The sequence below is a fragment of the Tursiops truncatus genome, chromosome 8 (assembly GCF_011762595.2).
Source record: "Tursiops truncatus isolate mTurTru1 chromosome 8, mTurTru1.mat.Y, whole genome shotgun sequence".
In the NCBI taxonomy this organism is placed as follows: Eukaryota; Metazoa; Chordata; class Mammalia; order Artiodactyla; family Delphinidae; genus Tursiops; species Tursiops truncatus.
In genome coordinates, this window is record NC_047041.1 from 92,009,924 (window position 1) to 92,033,668 (window position 23,745).

Sequence of the window (23,745 nt, forward strand, 5' to 3'; positions counted from 1 at the left end):
ATACATTTATTAAAGAAAAACAAAAAACAGTGAGCACCAAGTATTTCAACCCCTTCACAAATTTAATCATTGAATGATTTTTTTTTTTTAACTCAGTTCCATGGGCTGATGGAAATAAAGCAGTTGAGCCTGATAATCAGTAGAAAAGAGCATTGGTGAGATTTAAAATACATATGACTGAGGATACCTGGCATGTATCTGTGTGTCCGTGTATATGCTGGTTTTGGGTTTTCCCCCCCTTTTTTCTTTCAGTGTTGGTTGTTACAATAGTCGGATTTATTTCATACTAAACTATTGTGATCCTTGACCAAGAAAATCTCAGTAGTCTGTTACTTTTTCTTAACCACCAAAGTTTATTTAGTTAGGATCTTGAAAATACAGGAGAAATTTAAATCATATTTCATAGCTGTTGAAATGAACACAGCTTCGGATTTCTCTTCTCATTTAGTTTATTTTTATTGATATAACAACAAATCTAAATTTGCCATTCAAAATTTGCCACTCTGAAAGCAGTTTAAACTGCTTTAGCTGTCAGGCAGTACTTAATAACCCAGTCAAATCACAAATATCTAAAATGATAATTATTTTAAAAAATAATAAAACAAGCATATCAAATTTCAGGAGAAGGAACTAGAGGTCAGTAGCAGCTGATAGGGTATGTGGGGTTGATCAAGTCTTCTGAGTCCTGGTATACCTGTAGTCATATAGCCAATTTCCCTTGATGATGTGAAATACAGCTAGAGGAAAACCTAACGTGAACAAAACAATTCACCACCTCCCTCACCGTACACTGCCTAAGTACCATAAATGTTAAAAACTGGGAGAGAGCAAGAAACCATGTTATTTATTACGTGAAAAGTGGCCACTGAGGTGAATGCCTCCAGGCAACTTTGGTGATATAAAGCAAAAGGAAACAGTATGATACTATCATTTATTTTTCTATGCTTTTCACTTGATTTAGTGCACTGATAATATGTACTTAGATTTAGGTAGATATACTCAAATCAAAGTTCCTGTCTTAATCCCAGACCCCTAAAGTGGGTCTGATATCAGGCAGCTAGGGAACTTTCTTACTGAAGGCCACAAGGCCTTGCTCAAAACGTTCTGTGGTAGAGGGACTTCAGTGGCCTTTTTTGTTAACCTTTGTTTAAATATCATACTTATTACCCAAACCAGTGTAAAGGACAATGCCTAACCCTCTTTGTCCTCATGTCTAAGTCCTATGAGATATTACTGGGCTCAAGTCCTTAACAATCATGGAATAACTAGGCTCTTGTGTTCTCATTTAAAGATACTGTTCTTATAATCCACTTAGTCTGAGGAGTAAAAAAGACCAAGTAGCCTTTGACGTTTTATTAGCCTTGGCCTTGCATTAGGAAATTGCATTTAGGAAAAAGCGCAAGCCTAATGGCAGTAAATGCTTCTGATGGAAGGTCCCTTCCCCATTATTTATATCTCTGGGCCTCCATTTATAGTTTGAGGAGGGGGAGCAGAGTTAAATCTATTGATTTTTCTACCAGATTTTTTTCCTTGACATCAGCAGGTGACCAATCACTTGCAGCAAGAGAAAGGAGAGGTAAATATAAACTCCAGAGGTTGTGAGTAGCTAGGAAATCTAAGCCCTCCCCTGTTGCCTCATCCCAACCCTCTGTTTATAGGCTTATTTTAGGTATTAAGAATTGAATGAAGCCAACTCACTGCAAGAATATGTGGTTGATGTGAATAGACATGCTTAATTTAAGCTCACTGACCACATAAGGACTTTAATATCATTCTGTCTTTTGCAAAGTCAATGGAAATTATACCAAACCATGACATATGATGATGCTATTGTGGAATACTTGTTTTCTTTACCACATACACCCTGCTTTCCTGGTTCCTTGTGTCGGCTTATATTGTTTTCAGTAGCTCTTCCCCATAACCCTCCCTCCTGCCCTCCCCCCACACAAAAATTCTAATCTTGCCCATCCTTCAAGGCCCACTTCTGCTATATGCCTTACTGATCCCTTAATTATAAGTAATGCATAACCAGTCATGCCACCTGCGCCTCTCCTTCAGCTCCTGTGACTTGCCATTACAGTTACTTGTGTATAAGACACTACTCCTACAGGACTTCTCTAGCTCATTGAGAGCAGGGACCAATCCTTTTTTTCATCTTCATACCATGGCCCACTATGCATTCCACACCATCCTCCCAATATTTAGCCCATAGAATGTACTTAAACTGCAAATTAGCTAATGGCATTTCAGGTTTGAACTACTGAAAATACCTAGTAATAGAGGGTAATTAACTCATACCCACCCACTGTTTATCCAGAATGCTTTATACCAGACCCCCACTCAACATACATATATAGATATAGATCTTCTTTTGAGGTCTGCAGCTCCCGCACAATAGGAGGGGGAATAGAAAAGGAATTATCTCATTTGTGTCCACTAGAAGATGACACATCTAATAGATAGCCTGTATTTTCTCCTGTCTGCTCTGTTTTTAATGAAGGTTACAAATGTCCTTGTTGACCCTCATTGAAAAACTGACATTTATGGGTAAATCAGTAAGTGTGAGAATCTATTGGATTTGTTTCCCCAACATTCTTGCTTGAAACAAATTTCCCTAGGCTGAAGTAAGAGATTTAAATTTAACAATAACAATAACAATAATAACAAAATATTCAACAGCAGCTATGGCAGTTAATTTTCTTTCTTTCTCAATATTGTTTCTACATGGGAAAATCTTTCCTAGTAAAACTTCCAGTAAATGTTTAAATTCCCTTGTTTAGACATCTAGCCTGATCTTTCACATTTCTGGAGGAAGTTACAGCTGTGGAGAGCTTGAATTCCATCACTGGAGTCATGTCTTCCACAGTCTCCATGTCATGGTGTCTGTGTCTCAACTGGTGCTGACTTCGCTCCCTGTGCTTTAGTCACTTAAGTGATGGCCACGTGGCAAGACAAAGAGGCCAGATTTATTGGTGGTTCTCTTTTTTCTTCTCTAAGAGAAGGCCGGGAGTACAGGTCTATAGAAACCAATGCACCTCTGAACTCTTGGGCAAATCACATTCCCCCACCATGTGTGAAGAGAGTGTTACCCAGGATAGAATTTAACTCCTCTTAGAACAAGGTCTACAAGACTTTGTCACAGCCCGTGGAGGTGGAAATCATAAAGGAATCTTTTCCCAGTGAGGTTTCTTACTGCTTCACGTATACCTATTTCTCTGTGTAGTACCAGGCCCCACATGCCACCCACAGTTAAAGTTTCCTGGTAATAATTTAAAGCAATCTTGCATAACAATGGTGCACAACTGAAAGATACACTTTTATTCACTTCACAATTTATATTACTATTTTTCCTAAAAGATACATATCCTACTAGAGAAATAAATATGAAATTAGTTGCTTGGCTCTTACAAAGTTCTGAGTCCTCTCAATTTTGTGGCATTCCTTTCTTATAACTAACCCTAAAGGATTCCTAACCCAACCAGGAATTTCCTACCAACTTATGAGATTCAGAAGAGAAGAATTCTTAAAAAAAGAAGAGAATAATTCTTTTTAACAAGTAAGTGGTTACCCAACTCCAGTTAGAAAATAAATATTCTTCTAGGACCTTTGTAAACAGGATTTATATGAGAAGATAGGAGATTTCTTTAACCTTAGTCATGGTAGGAGTTCCTGAGAACTTAGTTTACTCTGAAAATCTGTTTAGCCACAGAATAATTGTGCCTTTCTCCCTTAGGAGACTTATGCTTTGACAAGGTGTATTAAATATTTAGTTGTTTTCCAGAACACCCTTGTAGGGGAGGTGCATAAGTATTGACTTATGCAGTCAATACTCTAACCACAGAAAAGGATGTTGATATGTCTAAGATCTCATAGCAGTTCCAGAATCAGAAATACCCTCTTTGGAGTTTCATGCTCAGTTGGTTTTGCCTTGTACTCTCTTACTTCTAAGAAAAATCAGACTGCCAAGATTTGAATTGCTAAATGCTTTGCAAGCAAGTATAGAGCATTAAGCAGAGAAAAGTGTTTCCATTTTCACCTGGAACCTTGTTGTCTAAAGCAGTTCATTTAAATCATGTAGTTCCCAAAACAACAACAACAACAACAACATACCTCTCAAGGTTAGTCCAAGCCATAGAATCTCCTCATTTTTGCATTAACAAAAAATAATAGCCTTATGCACGGAAGATGACTTTTTACTTTTTAGGTGTCTTTCCATTGTTCCTTCTCCATTTTCTTGTGTTTCTTTAATAAGAACATCATCTCTGCCTTTGCTGGGAAGACAAGCAATATTTTTCTACATAGGCAACTTTTTTTTAGTTCCCCTTTGAGCTAGAGTAGACCTATACTATACGTGCTTTTTTTTTTTTTTTTGCGGTACGCGCGCCTCTCACTGTTGTGGCCTCTCCCGTTGCGGAGCACAGGCTCCAACGTGCAGGCTCAGCGGCCATGGCTCACGGGCCCAGCCGCTCTGCGGCATGTGGGATCTTCCCGGGCCGGGGCGCGAACCCGTGTCCCCTGCATCGGCAGGCGGACTCTCAACCACTGCGCCACCAGGGAAGCCCTGGACCTGTACTATAGTCCAAAGAATAGAAACTTATTTTTTCTGAAATTCTTCAGTTCTCCCTCAGGCAACTGGAAGGAGTAATTCAAAAATTAGGCAGTATGACTTTCTATGATTAGCCTAGATAATCATGGAAATCACACCAGAATGCTAAACCAGTCTCTTTTTAACGGTCAGCCTAAGAAAATTCATATTAATAGTTCTCATTTTAAAGCATGTAGTTTTTACATGATCATTTTGACCCTGTCTATTTCCAAGAAATATCCTAACATAAACTTCTTATGCTTCCTTTAATTCCCCCAGTTCTCCCTGATCCCCTTTCCTGCCCTCTCCCTCAGAGGTATTGGCCCCAATTTCCTGAGTTGGAGGGCAAGACATTCTTAGAATGCAGAAGGCTTGCTTCAAGAGGGTGTCTGGGCTTGAGGTCATGCAAGAGGACTAATTTTAGCTTCCGGATCTTATGCACATCGTATCTTATAAGTTACCTATGAAGCATTTTAAAATATTGCAGACATTTTAAAAGATGAAACCAATTAAATTTTTATAATAGAAAGAGGGTGGGAGAGAAAAATAAGAGATGGCAAAGGTTGGAGGAGGAAATCAACTGCAGGAAACACAGCTAGAATTTCACTGGGTTCCAGTGTTAAAGGTTTATCTTTTTGCTTTACTTGACCTGTGTCAAGATAAAAAATGCTTTAGAGGCAAATTCACCAAAGCTGAAGGCAGAGAGGATATTCACTAGGAAAACATGTTTAAAATTATCAGTGTCATTGTCATCTTTTTTTCCTCTCTGCTTTTAATAGTCATGCTTATTTATTTCCCAATTCAGAATTGCCTCTGAAAAGCATGCTGTTCTTCATAGTGAATTTTAGTCGGTCGGGTGTGTAGAGTAGTTGTTGTCATTGCTCTGTTATTTTAATGCTCTTATGCTTGGTTTCCCCGTACTTAATTGCACGTACTAGGTGGTGAAGACAGAATTAGAGGCAAATCGGCAACCTCTGTCTGTCCTCTCAGGAGAATCTGGAGAAAGAAAGCAACTACCATTGTTCATGGCTTCTTTTCTTAGCCCTCCAGGGCCCACACACTCCACACCTTCCGTCTCTGTCAAATCGTACTTCTCGTTGTCTCCCAAACACAAATGAGAATTCCTGTTCCTATTGCTTTGCTCAGCACATTATTCCTCCCTGCCTAGAATGCCACCTTCTCTACTTTTTCTGCTAAAGAGGTAGTATTGACTAGGGGAAAGCCAAGAAGCTTTGTGGTAAAATAGAATTAATTCAAATCCCAGATCTACCACTTACTTATTGTTTGACCATAGGCAAGTTACTTAGTTTCACTGATAACCAGTTTCCCTATCTGTGAAATTAATAATATTTCACAAGGTGTTTTTTTTTTAACATGTTTATTGGAGTATAATTGCTTTACAATGGTATGTTAGTTTCAGCTTCACAACAAAATGAATCAGTTATATATATACATATATTCCCATATCTCTTCCCGCTTGCATCTCCCTCCCTCCCACCCTCCCTATCCCACCCCTCCAGGCGGTCACCAAGCACCGAGCTGATCTCCCTGTGCTATGCGGCTGCTTCCCACTAGCTATCTACCTTACGTTTGGTACCGTATGCTAACACATATATATGGGATTTAAGAAAAAAAAATGTCATGAAAAACCTAGGGGTGAAACAGGAATAAAGACACAGACTTACTAGAGAATGGACTTGAGGCTATGGGGAGGGGGAAGGGTAAACGGTGACAAAGCGATAAAGAGGCATGGACATATATACACAAGGTGTTTTTGAGGAGTAAGTGGAAGAAAAAATACAGAAGTACTCAATAAATATTGATTCCCTTCCTTGTAATTCCCCCTTTTGAAGTTCTGTGTTTTTAAATCCTATGTATTCTTCAAAATTCAAGTTCTACCTACTCAAAACTTATTCTCTGAAGCACTTGGCACAGTAGACTACCTCATTATTGTTTGTTGTCTTGCGTTCATTGTCTTGTAAGCTTCTTGAGAGCAAAAGCTTCTGACATAGCCTTGTTGAAAATGGTAGCCTCAGATGTGTGATAGTGTAGAACTGGAAAATGGTAGCCTCAGATGTGTGGTAGTATAGAACTGGAAAATGGGAAGTGAATCCCTAAGTAGGCAGTCCCCTTTCTCTCACCTAGGAAGTTGGGAAAGGTTTTGAGTCCATTATGTTTTCTTGGCACAATAAGGAAAATGGCCTGAGAAATGCTTTCCAAAATTATGGAATCTGAAAGGGAGTCATCAGATCCAGAAAGAGACTTCTTGTATTTCCATTGCCACAGAGACAGCCTGATTGGGTACATACATCTCTTTGGGGCAACATTCTCTTAAAAAATAAAAAAAACTTGTAGAGAATGTTTGGACGTTCTGATAAAGGAGGAAAGTTACTTTTACACTCTTACTCAAAGAATTGTCCTATAATATGAATGTAGGCTTCCACTGAACATGCACCTTCAGTAGCAACGCACGTGGAACATGAGGAGACGTGTTCAGCCAGCCAGATTCCCACTACAGCATACACAACAGCCTAGTGACACATTCTCCTACCCAGAGAATGTCCATCAGGTGGAGCTGGATAGTGGCTCTTTATCCCTGTTAACATACAATCCCTAATAAGGTCGAAGCTTTTCAACTCCTGGGCAAAACTGTAGCAAAAGGTCATGCTCACTCTACGTATCAGAAGGTATCACAGAGTGCTATGATTACATTCAAGATGTGACATTTTATGCTTAGGTAAATCTTTATTACATGATCAGAACTTGTTTTTCAAAAGAAAAAAATAGGCACCTGTGTGATCTGACAGTCTTAAATGTGGATTCTCTGCCTCCACTATCCCCCTTTAAGTCCTTGGTTTTTAATTTATAATCCTTTACCTTTTGGTATATCTTTCATTTTAAACCATGATGCAAGAATGGTATATTTTTCAGCTATAATTCATCTATCTCCAGACTTATTCAGGTACTAATCTGTCATTTCTCACCTTCAAAAGGCAAATAGAAGGAAAACCACTTTTTTATGATGTTTCTGACTTTCAGAGAAGTGTTTCACAATCATTCATTATGAATGGAAGGAGATCTTGGGACTTGAACTTTGTTGTTATAGTTTTTTCCCCCAATACTTAAAATAGCCTAACAGGTGAAACTTGAACTTCAGTGCAAAATCTTGAATCACAATTATGGTCTGCCTTTGGGCACTCCACCTCACTGATTTGTGCATGTTCTGCTGGAGAAAAACCGACAGTCACCTTTTTGCTCTTCTTGATAGTTGGGGACCTTGAGCTATGGGACTACACAAGAGAGGTTTCTAATGTGCTCTATCTGTGTCTCTTGTCATTGAGGTAATTGTCATGCGAAAACCCTGGACAACAGCCATGACAAACAGAAATATTTTGACAACTCACAGTCACTGGATGCTGCTGAAGAAGAGCCCTCTGAGACAGGAACAGAGGAAGACCCTGTGCTCTCTGTTGAGAATTCAGGGAGGGACTCAGATGTCCTTAGACTTGAAAGTAAGTTGATTTGACCTGAGCTGTGCTTCTGGAGTAAAATCAACTCTCAGACTTGAAGCTTAGGCTTTCTCTACTCTCAAGCGTTTGTTCTTTCTTTTAACAGTCACTTACTATATTGTAGATCATGAAGGTGACCCTCAAGATTGGGAGGCAGAAGGCAAGCTATAAAGTGAAAATGCTCTGCACACTTCTTTCTGTTTTCTCCACCTCAACATCTTCATTTGCTAGAACAAATTTGATTTATGTACTAGTCTTTCTTCTTAATGTCATTAGTCTATTGAGTAAGTCATTGAAAAAAAAAGCAAGTTGTATTTATACTAACCCAATAAAATTTAAAGATTTGAAATAACGGGCATGCCTACCAGGCCCTTTCCTAAAATTCCATTTTATGACCACATTTTGAGCTATGCTGTTCTAAAAAGTTTTAAGATTATCAATTTATAATTGCCAAAATGAGTGACTTCTATTTTTTGTTTGTTTGTTTGTTTGCGGTACACGGGCCTCTCACTGTTGTGGCCCCTCCCGTTGTGGAGCACAGGCTCCAGATGCGCAGGCTCAGCAGCCATGGCTCACGGGCCTAGCCGGCATGTGGGATCTTCCCGGACCGGGGCACGAACCCGTGTCCCCTGCATCGGCAGGTGGACTCTCAACCACTGCGCCACCAGGGAAGCCCAGTGACTTCTTTTAAGTACTCATCCTGCTTAACCTCTTTTCTGCCTTTGGAACTGTGCACGACTCCTCGCTTTCTCCTCGCTTTCTCCTTCTCCTCTTGGCTTCTGGGATATCACTTGTTCTTGGTTCTTTTCCTTGTCCTCAGAATATCTTTTTTCAATTTCATTCACTTATTCTTTACTTTGCCCTTTATTTTTTTTACCCAGGATCTTAACCTTGGTCTTCTTTTCTTAGTCCTCCATGTGTTATCTCTTGGTGTTTCAGATACTTTGGAGTATACCAATGACTCTAAATCTGTATTTTCAGCTAAGACATTCTTTGTGACTCCAGATCTTATTTCTACCTTTTTAGTGGTCTCTTTATCTGGACGTGCCACAGCCATTTCAAACTTAACATATCTAAAATTGAACTTGTCTTCATTTTGCCCTACTTCCTGAACTGTTTCTAGTTCCTATATTCCTGCTCCCTGTTAATGGCACAACTCATCCAGTCATCACTATGTCCAATCAATCCCTAAGACCTGTTAAATATATCATCTCTTCATCTAATCTATTCTTTGTGGCACTGCCTGAATTTAGACTTTCTTCATTTCTGCCAGGGCTGTTGTAGTAGGTTCACGATTGGCTTCCCTATATCTAGTCCTTTACTTCAGTCTATGTATGGAGAGTGCGAGAGAGGCAGGGGTTGTGTATGTGTGTAGGGGAGAAAAAGAGAGATAATACATAGAAATTGGTATACAATTTAAAAAGCAGAAACAACCCCTGTTACCACTTTCTTGTGTGTCCAAAGAGTTGTTTCTGAAATCAGACCTGATCTGGTAAGTTGCCTACGTTTGAAGTTTTCAGTAGCTGTTACCTATCGGAAGAGTCCAAATGTCTTAATGTGGGATATGAGGCAATTTAGCCCTTGATTCTGTCTCCAGCTGAACTGTACCATCTACTAGTACTCTGCATAGCCGGAAGTACAGACCTTTCACTATTTCCCTCACGTGCCATGCTGCTTTGAGCCTCCGTGTCTTTGCGTAGGCTGAGAAGGACCCCTGCATGTTCTGTGCTTTTTATAGACAACTCCCATGCATCTCCAAGATCCAGCTCAAATGTCATCTCCTCTGTGAAGCATTCACAAAGGTCTCCAAGCATTTAGTTGCTCCATTTGCTGTCTTGTTCCTACTTTTTGTCAAGGCATATTTTATACAATATTAATTGCTTGTATGTCTTATGTTGCATCAGACTGTGAGCTTCTTATATATTGTGTCCTTTATAACGTTATATTCCTGGGTATAGTAAATATTTGTTAGAGTAATGAAATGTGTCCTTTGCCCTCCTGTGTAGATTGGATTAACATATTTAGCAATTACAAAATTTTGTGTTTCCTTCTAAGTGGTATTGTGTATGAAAAACAATGTCTAAGAGAAGCAAGCTAGACCTCAAAGGAGGAAGTTGTGACCTTCACTTTTGCAGGTTTAGGGAATTAGTTTCATCAGTTCTACCAGAAATCATTGGGCTTTAAGGAAATTAATTTTCCATTTACCAACTCAAAAGAAATTGACTTTTAAACCAGATGGCCACTTTGTTCATTCACAGTGGGTCTACTCCTCTCTAGTGCCTGGCAGCCTCCAGCCTCCTACTGACATCAGGTACCCATACAACCAAATGAACATCATAAGGGAGGCTGATACTGAATAATGTTAAGGGGTTTTGGGGTTTTTTGGTTTGGTTTTTTTTTTTTTTTTGGCCACGCCACAGGGCATGCGGGATCTTAGCTCCTCGACCAGGGATCAGACCCATGGCCCCTGCAGTGGAAGCATGGAGTCTTAACCACTGGACCACCAGGGAAGTCCTGGGGTATTTTTTTCAGTTTACAGAAACTTCCTATTCCAATACAACTCCTTAATGAGTGGAATACTCATGACTACCATATTAGAGTCTTTTCCTACAACAATTCAGAATAAAACCCAACCAAAATCTTATTCTTTGTCTCTTCATTTTCCAAATACATCATTGCTTGAGGCAGATAACCTAGTGTTTAAGTTTCTTTAGTTTCATGTTTCCCACGTAGTTCCATTCCATCCCCATACTGAGAACACTGAATGGTTGCCCTAGCTAGGGCTAGGTGTTTGCCAAGTCCCTTCAACATTATGCAAATTGTCTCTTAGGGTGCATTCCATTTCACATTGCTAATTTAATTATAGTATAATGATGACTCTTACTAGTTTTACTCTTAGCTACTAACTTTTTTTTTTTTTTTTTACTGTGTGTAAATTCTGGGATACTGACAAGTCCACAGGGACCACAGTCATGGTATGTGGTTAGGAGTCAGAAAGACTCTGTTTTTTAATATAAAGAGTATGGTATAATAAAAGTCAAGCATAGACATTAAAGAATTTTTAAAAACTCTATTTTTGTAGGAAATTTTAAAGAAATACAAATAGTTAAGCCCGCTCCAGTAACCATAAATTATTATGATAATCACTACCTTTTGTGGTACTGTATACCTTACAAAGTTATGAATTGTGTATTAACCTTGTGAAATAGATATTAACCTCATCTTGTAGCTGAGAAAATTGAGACTCAGAGTAGTTAGGTACCTTGCCTAACATCTTCAGTAGGTGACGTATAACTAAAACTCATCCTCAGGCCTTCAGCTTCCGTACACTGTGTGTCATTTGCCTGTAGTTCTCAGAAATAGGGGTTTGACCTATGGGATGCAGCAAAAGCAGTTCTAAGAGGGAAGTTTATAGCAATACAAGCCTACCTCAAGAAACAAGAAAAATCTCAAATAAAGAATCTAACCTTACACCTAAAGGAACTAGAGAAAGAAGAACAAACAAAACCAAAAACTAGTAGAAGGAAAGAAATCATAAAGATCGGAGCAGAAATAAATAAAATAGAAACAAAGAAAACAATAGCAAAGATCAATAAAACTAAAAGCTGGTTCTTTGAGAAGATAAACAAAATTGATAAGCCATTAACCGGACTCATCAAGAAACAGGGAGAGGACTCAAATCAATAAAATTAGAAAAAAAGGAGAAGTTACAACAGACACCACAGAAATACAAACCATCTTAAGAGACTACTGCTACAAGCAGCTCTATGCCAATAAAATTGACAACCTGGAAGAAATGGACAAATTCTTAGAAAGATATAACCTTCCAAGGCTGAACCAGGAAGAAATAGAAAATATGAAGAGACCAGTCACAAGTAATGAAATTGAAACTGTGATTAAAAATATTCCAACAAACAAAAGTCCAGGACCAGATGGCTTCACAGGTGAATTCTACCAAACATTTAGAGAAGATCTAACACCCATCCTTCTCAAACTCTTCCAAAAAATTGCAGAGGAAGGAACACTCCCAAACTCATTCTATGAGGCCACCATCACCCTGATACCAAAACCAGACAAAGATACTACAAAAAAAGAAAATTACAGACCAATATCACTCAACAAAATACTAGCAAACAAAATCCAACAACACAGTAAAAGGATCATACACCATGATCAGGTGGGGTTTACTCCAGGGATGCAAGGATTCTTCAATGTATGCAAATCAATCAATGTGATACACCATATTAACAAATTGAAGAATAAAAACCATATGATCATCTCAATAGTTGCAGAAAAGGCTTCAGACAAAATTCAACACCCATTTATGATAAAAACTCTCCAGAAAGTGGGCATAGAGGGAACCTACCTCAAGATAATAAAGGCCATATATGACAAACCCACAGCAAACATCATTCTCATTGGTGAAAAAGTGAAACCATTTCCTCTAGATCAGGGACAAGACAAGGATGTCCACTCTCGCCACTATTATTCAATATAGTTTTGGAAGTCCTAGCCACGGCAATCAGAGAAGAAACAGAAATAAGAGGAATACAAATTGTCACTGTTTGCAGATGACATGATACTATATGTAGAGAATCTGAAAGATGCCACCAGAAAACTACTAGAGCTAATAAATGAATTTGGTAAAGTTGCAGGATACAAAATTAATGCACAGAAATCTCTTGCATTCCTATACACTAATGATGAAAAATCTGAAAGATAAATTAAGGAAACACTCCCATTTACCACTGCAACAGAAAGTATAAAACACCTAGGAATAAACCTACTTAGGGAGACAAAAGACCTGTATGCAAAAAACTATAAGACACTGATGAAAGAAATTAAAGATGATACAAACAGATGGAGAGATATACCATGTTTTTGGATTGGAAGAATCAAAATTGTGAAAATGACTATACTACCCAGAGCAAGCTACAGATTCAATGCAATCCCTGTCAAATAACCAATGGCATTTTTTACAGAACTAGAGGGAGACACAAAAGACCCCGAATAGCCAAAGCAGTCTTGAGGGAGAACACTGGAGCGGGAGGAATCAGACTCCCGGACTTCAGACTATATACTACAAAGCTAAAGTAATCAAGACAATATGGTACTGGCACAAAAACAGAAATATAGATCAATGGAACAGGATAGAAAGCCCAGAGATAAGTCCACGCACCTATGATCAACTAATCTATGACAAAGGAGGCAAGGATATACAGTGGAGAAAAGAGTCTCAATAAGTGCTTCTGGGAAAACTGGACAGCTGCATGTAAAAGAATAAAATTAGAACACTCCCTAACACCATACACAAAAATAAACTCAAAATGGATTAGAGACCTAAATGTAAGACCGGACACTATAAAACTCTTAGGGGTAAACATAGGAAGAACACGCTTTGACATAAATCACAGCAAGATCTTTTTTGATCCACCTCCTAGAGTAATGGAAATAAAAATAAACAAATGGGACCTAATGATACTTAAAAGCTTTTGCAAAGCAAAGGAAACTACAAACAAGACAAAAAGACAGCCCTCAGAATGGGAGAATATATTTGCAAATGAAGCAACAGACAAAGGATTAATCTCCAAAATATATAAACAGCTCATGCAGCTCAATATTAAAAAAACAAACAACCCAATCAAAAAATGGGCGGAAGATGTAAATAGACGTTTCTCCAAAGAAGACATACAGATGGCCGAGAAGCACATGAAGAACTGCTCAGCATCACTAATTATTAGAGAAATAGAAATCAAAACTACAATGAGGTATCACCTCACACCAGTTAGAATGGGCATCAGAAAATCTACAAACAGCAAATTCTGGAGAGGGTGTGAAGAAAAGGGAACCCACTTGCACTGTTGGTGGGAATGTAAATTGATACAGCCACTATGTAGAACAGTATGGAGATCCCTTAAAAAACTAAAAATAGATTTACCATATGACACAGCAATCCCACTACTGGGCATATACCCTGAGAAAACCATAATTCAAAAAGGCACATGCACCACATTGTTCATTGCAGCACTATTTTCAATAGCCAGGTCATGGAAGCAACCTGAATGCCCATCGACAGACGAATGGATAAAGAAGATGTGGTACATATATACAATGGAATATTACTCAGCCACAAAAAGGAACGAAATTGGGTCATTTGCAGAGATATGGATGGATCTAGAGACTGTCATACAGAGTGAAGTAAGTCAGAAAGAGAAAAACAAATATCGTATTTAACGTATATATGTGGAACCTAGAAAAATGGTACAGATGAACCAGTTTGCAGGGCAGAAATAGAGACACAGATGTAGAGAACAAACGTATGGACACTAAGAGGGGAAATTGGCGGGGGTTGGTGGTGGTGGTGTGATGAATTGGACGATTGGGATTGACATAAATACACTAATATGTGTAAAATGGATAACTAATAAGAACCTGCTGTATAAAAAAATAAAGTAACATTTTTTAAAAAAAGAAATAGGGGTTTGATAGATTAGAACTTTATTTTTTAATTTGTAAGGTAATTTTTAAAGAAAACCAGCATCTGCTATTACCATTATTTTATAAAACAACATTTTAATATCAAAAAAGTACAAAGGCAATCTTAGAATAAAGGTCAGTCTTTGTCAGAAATGGACAGTTGGCAACTTTACACCAACAAGTGTGTATCTGGATGGACATAAGTTGTGTGTGTGTATTATAACTTTAGATATATGTTCTTGTTTTGCTTCTCACTTTGCTAAGGATTGGTGAAAATCGTGTAGCTGATTAACATTTTAAAAACCACTGCTTTAATAGCTCATCATATACTCCAGAATTTCTGCCCCAGAAACCTGATCTGTGGAGCGTAGGTTTTGTAGTCAGAGATATTGTTATCATGTCCTGGCTCCGCCACCTACTCAGTTGTTAAATCTTGGGCAAGCTGAGCCTTCCTTACCTCAAAAAAAAAAAAAGCCTCAGAGTGCTCTTGAATATTTAAATGAAATAACTTAGGGAAACATTTCTACCAGTACAGAGATGGACTAGCACACAGATGGAACACAGGAAATGTTCATTTCTATCAATGCAAACACAGGTGTGACTCTGCTGCTTCCCAACCTAAAGGCTGCTTGTGAGCTAAAGTCCTCACAAATACATACACACAGTATCTGCTCAATGAACGTCAGTAAAGGGGGCCCTGACATTTTTGCTCAAGAGTTATTACAGGAACAATTCCCTATTTGCTTTTCTAGGTTATTTTCTCCAAATTCTCAGTCTTCTCTTAACTGTCCTAACCCAGATAAAAGGTAAAAGAAGGAAGAGCACCACTGGTGCAAATGAAAACTCATGATTGTTGTTTTCTTCTCAGAAGTGAATCATTTCCCTGCCTACCTTAGTCTGAGTAATTTAATCTAAGCCTTTTGTGCCTTCTGATTACTGGCTTGAAATTTTATGCCATTGTTTATGCATTAAGTCTTCAGTCCACAGGTTTATACTCTGACTTCAAAGAAGAGATCACTGCCTTTTTTTTAATTGAAGTATAGTTGCTGTACAATGTTATATGTTACAGATGTACGATATAGTGATTCTTTAAGGTTATCCTCCATTTATAGTTGTTATAAAATATTGGCCATTCTCCGTGTTGTACAATATATCCTTGTAGCTTATTTTATACTTAATAGTTTGTACCTCTTAATCCCCTACTCCTATATTGCCCCTCCCTCCTTCCCTCTCCCCACTGGTAACCTGTAGTATGTTCTCTATATCTGTGAGTCTGCTTCTTTTTTGTTATATTCACTAGTTCGTTATATTTTTTAGATTCCATATATAACTGATATCATACAATATTTGCCTTTTCTGTCTGACTTATTTCACTTAGCATAATGCCCTCCACATCTATCCATGTTGCTGCAGAGAAGGCACTAGAACTCCAGGCAGAATTGCCCAAGGTCCTATGGTGGTGGAGTCCTAATTTGAAACCAACTTTGTCTAATTCCATAGTATACTTTCTATTTTGTGAGACAAAGGAACATATCCTTAAAGGTAGAATGTGCCTGCTTGCCTTCAGAAACCACAGTCTAATAGTAAATGGATATTAATCATGTAAGACTTTCTGGAGGAGATATTTTGAGTCCAAACGTTGAAGGAAAGATTTTGTCTTGCTGGTCATTTCTTTGAAGGTGTGACCTTTACCTCTGTTTATTCTCGATCTATTTCATTTTGAATGTAGCACTTATCTTTTCAGACTCTACTCCCTAAAACTCTTCTTGAAACCTCTCTTCCGAGATTATTAATATTGCTTCTTATCAAACACAGTCACCTTTTTTAATCACCTTCTGAGGGTCCTCTCCCTCTCAGTAGTGTTCCCAGCATAGTCTGGCTTCTGCTTCTCCTCCAGGCATGGGCAGCTCAGGCTCTCCCTGGGTAGCCCATTCCAGTTCTGACCATTCATAAGTCTTTCCTAATAATGAGCTAAAATATGACTTCTCGTTTCTAGTCCTGCCCTCTGAGGCTAACAAAGTCTTGCCTCTCACTAATGTCACATTTCCTTAGATATTTGAAGATGAGTATTGTTCCTGTCTACCCACCCCCCATGTTTTTGTTTCTTTTAGCTAAATGTCCGCACTTTCTTCAATAATTTCTCTTTATTATAGTTTTTAGTCCCTTCAGCATCCTTGAAGTACTCACTCTGGAATTTTTTTTTAATCTTTCTAGCAGAATATTTTTCAAGTCTGATTGTGTGTGTGTGTGTGTGTGTGTGTGTGTGTGTGTGTGTGTGTGTGTGCGCGCGCGCGCGCACATGCGCGCAGTATATCAGCTACTCTTCCTACTACGGGATCACCCTTGATTTCTTCAGTCCTTCTTCATTTAACATGGTTTTGAGTACTTTCGCCAAGTCACTTTTTTATGAATATGGTCCACTTTGAAAATCTCTTAAACTGTGGTACCCAGACCATGAATTTCCAGGTATGTCTGGAATGTTGCAAAGTTATAGTGGACTTCTTTTTTTTTTTTTTTTTTTTTTGTGCGGTACGCGGGCCTCTCACTGTTGTGGCCTCTCCCGTTGCGGAGCACAGGCTCTGGACGCGCAGGCTCAGCGGCCATGGCTCACGGGCCCAGCCGCTCCGCGGCATGTGGGATTTTCCCGGACCAGGGCACGAACCCATGTCCCCTGCATCGGCAGGCAGACTCTCCACCACTGCGCCACCAAGGAAGCCCTGGACTTCTTTTTTTCTTCCTTTTTTTTTTTCTTTCTTTTTTCTCTCTGTTTTTTGTTTGTTTTTTTCTTTTTCTAATCAGAACTACATACACTTCTCTCCATCTCTCAACACTTCTCCTTGTCCCTGTGATTCTTGCCAGATTACCTCATAGACTCAGCTGTGAGTTTTCCCAGTACCCTGAGATAAGATTCATCAAAGTGAAAAAACATGAACTCATACAAGCCTCACTGCGAGTGCTCAGTCTCTTCACTTCACAATATTTATTCTCCTTTTTCCAGTTTGAAAATGGTACATGTTGAAGAAGATAAATAAAAAATAAAGATATGGGTCTCAGTCTCTCTGTTTCCAGTTTTCATCATAGCATCTGCCCCGCAAGCAGCAGTCTAATATTTACTTTTTCTTCCTACTTCAAGTATAACTTAAAATCTTCTGAGATCCCTCTCTAGTCCGGACCTTTCTCCAGACCTGACTTCTGTATTTCCAGCTGCTTATTGGACAATGTCTGGAGATATGTTCCTCCATCCATTCTAGCCTAGACCATAGCTCCATGGGTCGTTATGTCCTGAGCCCTCAGCATATTCTTAAGCACATAACAACAGGTGTTTAAATGAATTAATGAATGAATAAGCTTCTGAAATCCCAACACTATCCTATTGTCCTCTACCAGTTCCATCATCTTTGTAAATAACATTATGTTTTCATATTCACAGATGCTAAAATTTCACATAGTAAAAAAATCTTGACATCATCTTTGGATTTATTCTGTTTGCCATTATATCCATATAATTACCAACTTCTATTAATTTTTCTTCATTGAAATTTCTTCATACCTCTTTCCCTCCCCTTCTAAAATCTCCCATTTACCCCCAGCCTGTCACCTTCTCTTTATATAACTCCTATAGAGATTGTTGAAGCACCTTTATAATTGTCCTGTGTTCTGTCTTCCTTCTGTCCTCCACCCCCTAACTCCTAAATCACCAGCTGATTTACTAATCTAACCGTTATAAATATTGCGGCTCTCATCTTGTTATTCTTTGCTTAACATACTACAGGCTCCCTTTACAATGAATCTTCTTCCTGACTTTCCCAGATACTCTCAGTGTCACCCACCTTCCCCAAATATCTTATTTGCTGATATACTCTGTATATGTTTTTTGTTCTAGTTAATTTAAAATTAGTAGTGGCTTCACATATACCTTCCTTATGCCTGTATCTATATGGGTGTATATGGGTATGTGAGTATATACATACCTGCTTTTTTAGTTTCATCACTCGGGGAGTGCCCTCCCTGAACCTCTATTCTGTCTGAATCCTGCCTCAGGTAGTCTACTCTCCTGTAAGAAGCATTTTGTGACCACATTCAATTGTGTTTTTCCTTTAGAAAAAAAAAATCTAATGTAATTGTTCTCTCATTGTTTAATGTATTGATGTATAGTTTTGTGTCTCCAGGTTGATTATCTTTAATTCCTTGGGACCAGATTCCTTTTGCTCCCAGCATGGAGATGGGCATGTAATAGGGTCTAAATAAATAAAGATTGGTTTACGTTTCCTCACTCGTAGCACATTTATGATCTCCCCATTCCTCACCTTTATTTGGTGGTGTTCTCTAAGAATTGCTATCACCCCGACCCCAGCAGCCTTGGAAAAGGCCGAATGGCTGCCAGCCGCAGCAGACTGCAGCAAGTTCCATAGTCTCTCAGTTGAATGCTGATTTTCATCAATGAAAGGCCCCTTCTCTAAGAACTTTTTGATAATGATATCTGTTACCATATGGTAAGGGCACGGGGAAGTATCAACCTTTGGGACCTCTCTGCAACTAAAAAACATGAATGCTTTCTAGATAGTAGTAGGTACTGAATGGAAATAAGGCTTCCACACACAGCATCCCTATGCAGCTCTAACTATACACTGGGGAATTAGTTACCTGCTGTCTACCTTTGACCAAAAGCCACTTTTCTTTAAACCCGTATTCTTGGCTATGGCCAAGTCTATCAAAAATCCTCTTCTGTCTCAGGACCAGGTGCAAGGAACCCCATGGCCGTAGGAGAAAGAAGGAGAAGAAGCTAAAATAACATGAGGAGTACTTAGAGACAGCTCAGTTGCCAGGCAATTCTAATTAAGTTCCTGTTTGGGATCCCTATAGCAATCCTTTTCAGCTGCTTTCCAGGATTAGCTACTGAGACGTTTGTAAGTCACGTAGTATGCCAGACACTATGCTGAAAACATGGTGCCTGCCTTTTTGTTTGCTTACCTTTCATCTGGGTTGACAGTACTTTAACAGATGACACTTTTTAGAGTTTAAAAAGTCTTGAATTTCCAGCAGGACAGGGCAGAAAGAGGAACAGCAGATCCTCAAGGATCTCACAAAGTAAAGTATTCCTGAGTTCCCATTAATTGATTCTATAGCTGTTTGTGCCTGCTGTGTGCCAGGTGCAATGTTGGACATTTGGAATATAGTAGCAAACAAGATAGAAACTAAAAATAAAAACTCTTTGTCCAGCCTACTTATACTACTGGCCACATAATTTTGGCAAGTAACCAACCATTTTTATCTAAATACCCTAAAGAAAAAGACTTTACACACTCCTGTTTTACTTTATTCTTGTTTCAGAACATTAATGACAATGTTAAGCAATAGAATCTAGCAGATTGGCTCAGAAAACCTAAAAGAAACTTACTTGAAAGGGCAGCAGTACATTTTGTAGTCACCTGTTAACAAACGGAAGAGCCCTATAGCTTTTTCAAGAATGACAAGAGATTTCTTGCAGGACTCTCAGCCTGGCAATGACCTTCCCACATTCTGGAATAGAAAGTGGGATAGGAGATAAGAGATGCCACCAGAGAGCTAAGGGTGACGCTGCAGACCTTCTGTGAGAGGGGCTCAAAGCTTTGTTTTTAGCCATGGTAATCAGCCATCTTTCTTACCCCAAGCCTCCTCAGAAACTAAAACTACGCATTTCTAAAATGGGTTACTCACTATGGCTATAGGTCTGGTGATATGGTTATGAGATTGCTGACGTTGGCCTTATTAATGCCGTGTTCTAAATCACTGAACGAGCCAGAATTCCCAATTGAAGACTTTGGGGATAACGTAGACTGGCATTTTGTGAACAATCAACCCCAAGCTCTCAGGTTGTCCAGTGGGTACATATTACAGGAGGAGGCATTCCATTTTGTTGTTTGTTTTTATACCCTGTACACTTCCAAAAAGGATTGGAGATAACTTTCACAGAACACACAATATAAGATTGAGCCATTAATTCAAAATAGCAAAAGTTAAATAGTAAAGAATTTTTTTAAGAAAGGAAGGCATTCTATTAAGAAACTTAGACTAATTTTGCCTTAAGGTTTCTAGGTAGGCATAGAGAGGGGCTTGTAAGGTTGTGTAACCTGCAGTGTATAATAATGGAAACATATTGACTTCTCAAGAGAGAATTTTTACTAGGCCATTGCACTGAGAAACATCCATGAGAGTCTTTATATAAGAAGCATGAGCAATGTAATAAATATCTTGATAACCATTTTAGAAAAAAATTACACTAGTATATTGCTATTTCTTATATTAGCCATTAGTGAAAATGGGAGCCTTCATGTGGAATTAGGATAATTTTCCACTAAACAAATCATTGTTCAGTTGAGGCAGACTGTATGGTCTGAACAGCTATGATATTTCATATGCTATTTGAATAAAGCTTGAAGAATCCTATATATATATTAAGTAAATAATATTTCATAATAAACTTCATCTTTGCCATCTCTGTCTCATGTCTAGAGCAAGTTGGGTTTTTTCCCCCAAAAAATACACATATAAAATAACCATCTTCAGGACTTCCCTGGTGGCGCATTGGTTAAGAATCTGCCTGCCAACGCAGGGGACACGGGTGCGAGCCCTGGTCCGGGAAGACCCCACATGCTGCGGAGCAGCTAAGCCCATGCGCCACAACTACTGAGCCTGCGCTCTAGAGCCCACGAGCCACAACTACTGAGCCCATGTGCCACAACTACTGAAGGCCGCACACCTAGAGCCTGTGCTCTGCAACAAGGGAAGCCACCTCAATGAGAAGCCCGCGCACCACAACGAAGAGTAGCCCCCGCTCGCTGCAACTAGAGAAAGCCTGTGTGCAGCAATGAAGACCCAACACAGCCCAAATAAATAAATTTATTTTAAAAATAATTTTTAAAAAAATGGCCATCTTCATGCTCACTAGTGACATAATCTATGACCTCCTGCCATCTAGCTGCTGCCATTGTGCTCAGCCAGGTTTTTTACAAAAGCTAGATGACAAAGATAATATTATATTATGAATTTTGAGGATGTTGAATGGTATTTTTATGAAGATGGACTATAGAAGTGCCTCTGAACAGAGCCAGAACTTTTCTCAGAAAGCATGGTTGGAGTCCCTCAAGTACTTGAATGATTGTAATTTTTAATAACATGCTGGCACTTGAATTGCAGGTACAGTGGTTGAGGAAAGCAATGGTTCTGATGAGATGGAGAATTCAGATGAAACAAAAATGTCAGAAGAGATTTTAGCTTTGGTGGATGAATTTCAACAGGCATGGCCTCTGGAAGGCTTTGGGGGAGCACTAGAGATGAAAGGACGGCGTCTGGACTTACAGGGGATACGAGTACTGAAGAAAGGTCCCCAGGATGGAGTGGCCAGAAGCTCTTGCTATGGAGACTGCAGAAGTGAAGATGATGAAGCAACAGAGTGGGTAAGTGTTTGCTAACTCAATTCTTATCAAATTGTAGCCCAGGTCTTTGCGGGTATGGGAGGTGCTTCTAGTTTGCAAAGTGTAAGGGTTCTGTTGGGTGCGTGGCTCTACTTCACTCCACGTTCCAGTCAGCCTTCACATGGGAATTGTACTGCCAGAAGCATTTCATGTTACTTAGGTATCGCTGGCTCTTCCAGGAGGCAAAGGAAGTGGGATGGGTGTGGAACGACACTCAAAGCCTGCAGACTTGGGAACAGCCCAGTTCAGACATCTTACTTTTCAGTTTCCTCTATACCCTTCAAGGCTAGGTTATTTTATTTATTTCACTAAACATTTTTCATCTAGATCTTTAAGAATTAAACTGAAGGAAAGAACTTAACCCTAGCACAAGGCTGATTATTCTTAAAGCCACCAATACCCACAGCCATGGACAGAAGTGATAACTGGTCCCATTTGTCCCTAACATGTTTTCGTTTCCCAGATCACATTCCAAGTCAAACGTGTAAAGAAACCCAAAGGAGATCATAAGAAAACTCCTGGGAAAAAGGTAGAATTGAATCAGGCAGAAAATGTACATCGTAACCAAGCAAACCTGGAGATCACTGGCCCAAAGGTGGCATCTCCTGGGCCACAAGGTAAATTTGAATATTTAATATGCCAGTTTCTTCTTTCAGATTTCACTGTCTCAGTTCTCACAAAGGGTGTGTTTGCAGCTTGAAGTAAATCAGATGTGAACGTAATTGAACCAAGTGAGCAAGAAATCAGTCATCGATATAAAAAGTTTTGTTTGACATATACTTGATTTTTTTTTACCATTGGCCATTTGACTTACAATCTTACCATCTTGAACTTAAATATCCTATTAATTCCTAACAGTCTAGTTTAATATGTAAAACTGTAAGTTTGAGACAGACTCCCTGGCTTCACACACCAGTTTTGCCATTTAGTTCTCTGTGCCTCATTTTCCTTATCTATAAAATGGCGATGATTGCATCTGTCTTACAGGGTGGTTGTGAGTATTATATGAGTTTATACATGTAAAGTGCTTTAAATGAACTGGGCACATAGGACTCGATAAGTATTAACTATTTAGTAACATTTTGTTTGTCAGATGTCTCTTTAAGTATTGGATAAATGCTTTGGAACTACTCCCCAGGAAAAAAAAATGCATTTACATCAAAATTTGGCATGTACTTTCAGGGTTCATAGTTGTCCCGAAGTCTATCTTTGGACTCCAGGTTCCGGGCCATTGCCATGAGTCCAGTTGACTTTCTTTTCCAACAATGAAATAGTGGTGATAGAATTTCTTTTTTTAAAAGAAGTCTCCTTTTTTAAAAGGATATTTTCACTGTCTTAGACTTCGAAAATTCAAGGTAAGTTCATGAAAATGTGTCTTATTTAAGTTGCATTTACCAAAGCTGAAAGCAAAGGACACATAATAAAATGTAAAGAATGAGGTCAACTTGGCTAAATCCCAGAATGATCTGTGATTTGAGAAAAGTACTAAGGACACCAAAAAGGATACTTTGTCATGACTAGAGTTGAAAGTATGAAGTAGCTTTACTGTTTAAGAAAAAGAGCATGTGCTAACATGTTATGGAAAGAAAGCAACACTTCCTCTAGTAGGTCCATCTGCAGTAGCAAGGAAAAAGATATTCAAACTATAAAACATGATTATAGCAATGAAACTTTCAATGGATTAAGTAGTAAATGTAATAAAAACATAAAAGAGGAAAAT

At 38.8% G+C, this 23,745-nt stretch overlaps 1 protein-coding gene across 3 annotated transcripts in view; it reads left to right on the forward strand.

Annotated features, from left to right (window-relative positions):
• TTC17 (tetratricopeptide repeat domain 17) overlaps positions 1 to 23,745 on the forward strand; it is a 153,597-nt gene that overhangs the window by 85,092 nt on the left and 44,760 nt on the right. For 2 of the 3 annotated variants that reach the window (XM_019948320.2, XM_033860486.1), the window contains exons 17-19: positions 7,927 to 8,097; positions 21,748 to 22,007; positions 22,489 to 22,642. In XM_019948320.2, coding sequence (XP_019803879.1) covers positions 7,927 to 8,097; positions 21,748 to 22,007; positions 22,489 to 22,642 — 585 coding nt within the window. The remainder of the gene's footprint in view (positions 1 to 7,926; positions 8,098 to 21,747; positions 22,008 to 22,488; positions 22,643 to 23,745) is intronic. The other variant, XM_019948321.2, reaches the window with a different exon arrangement.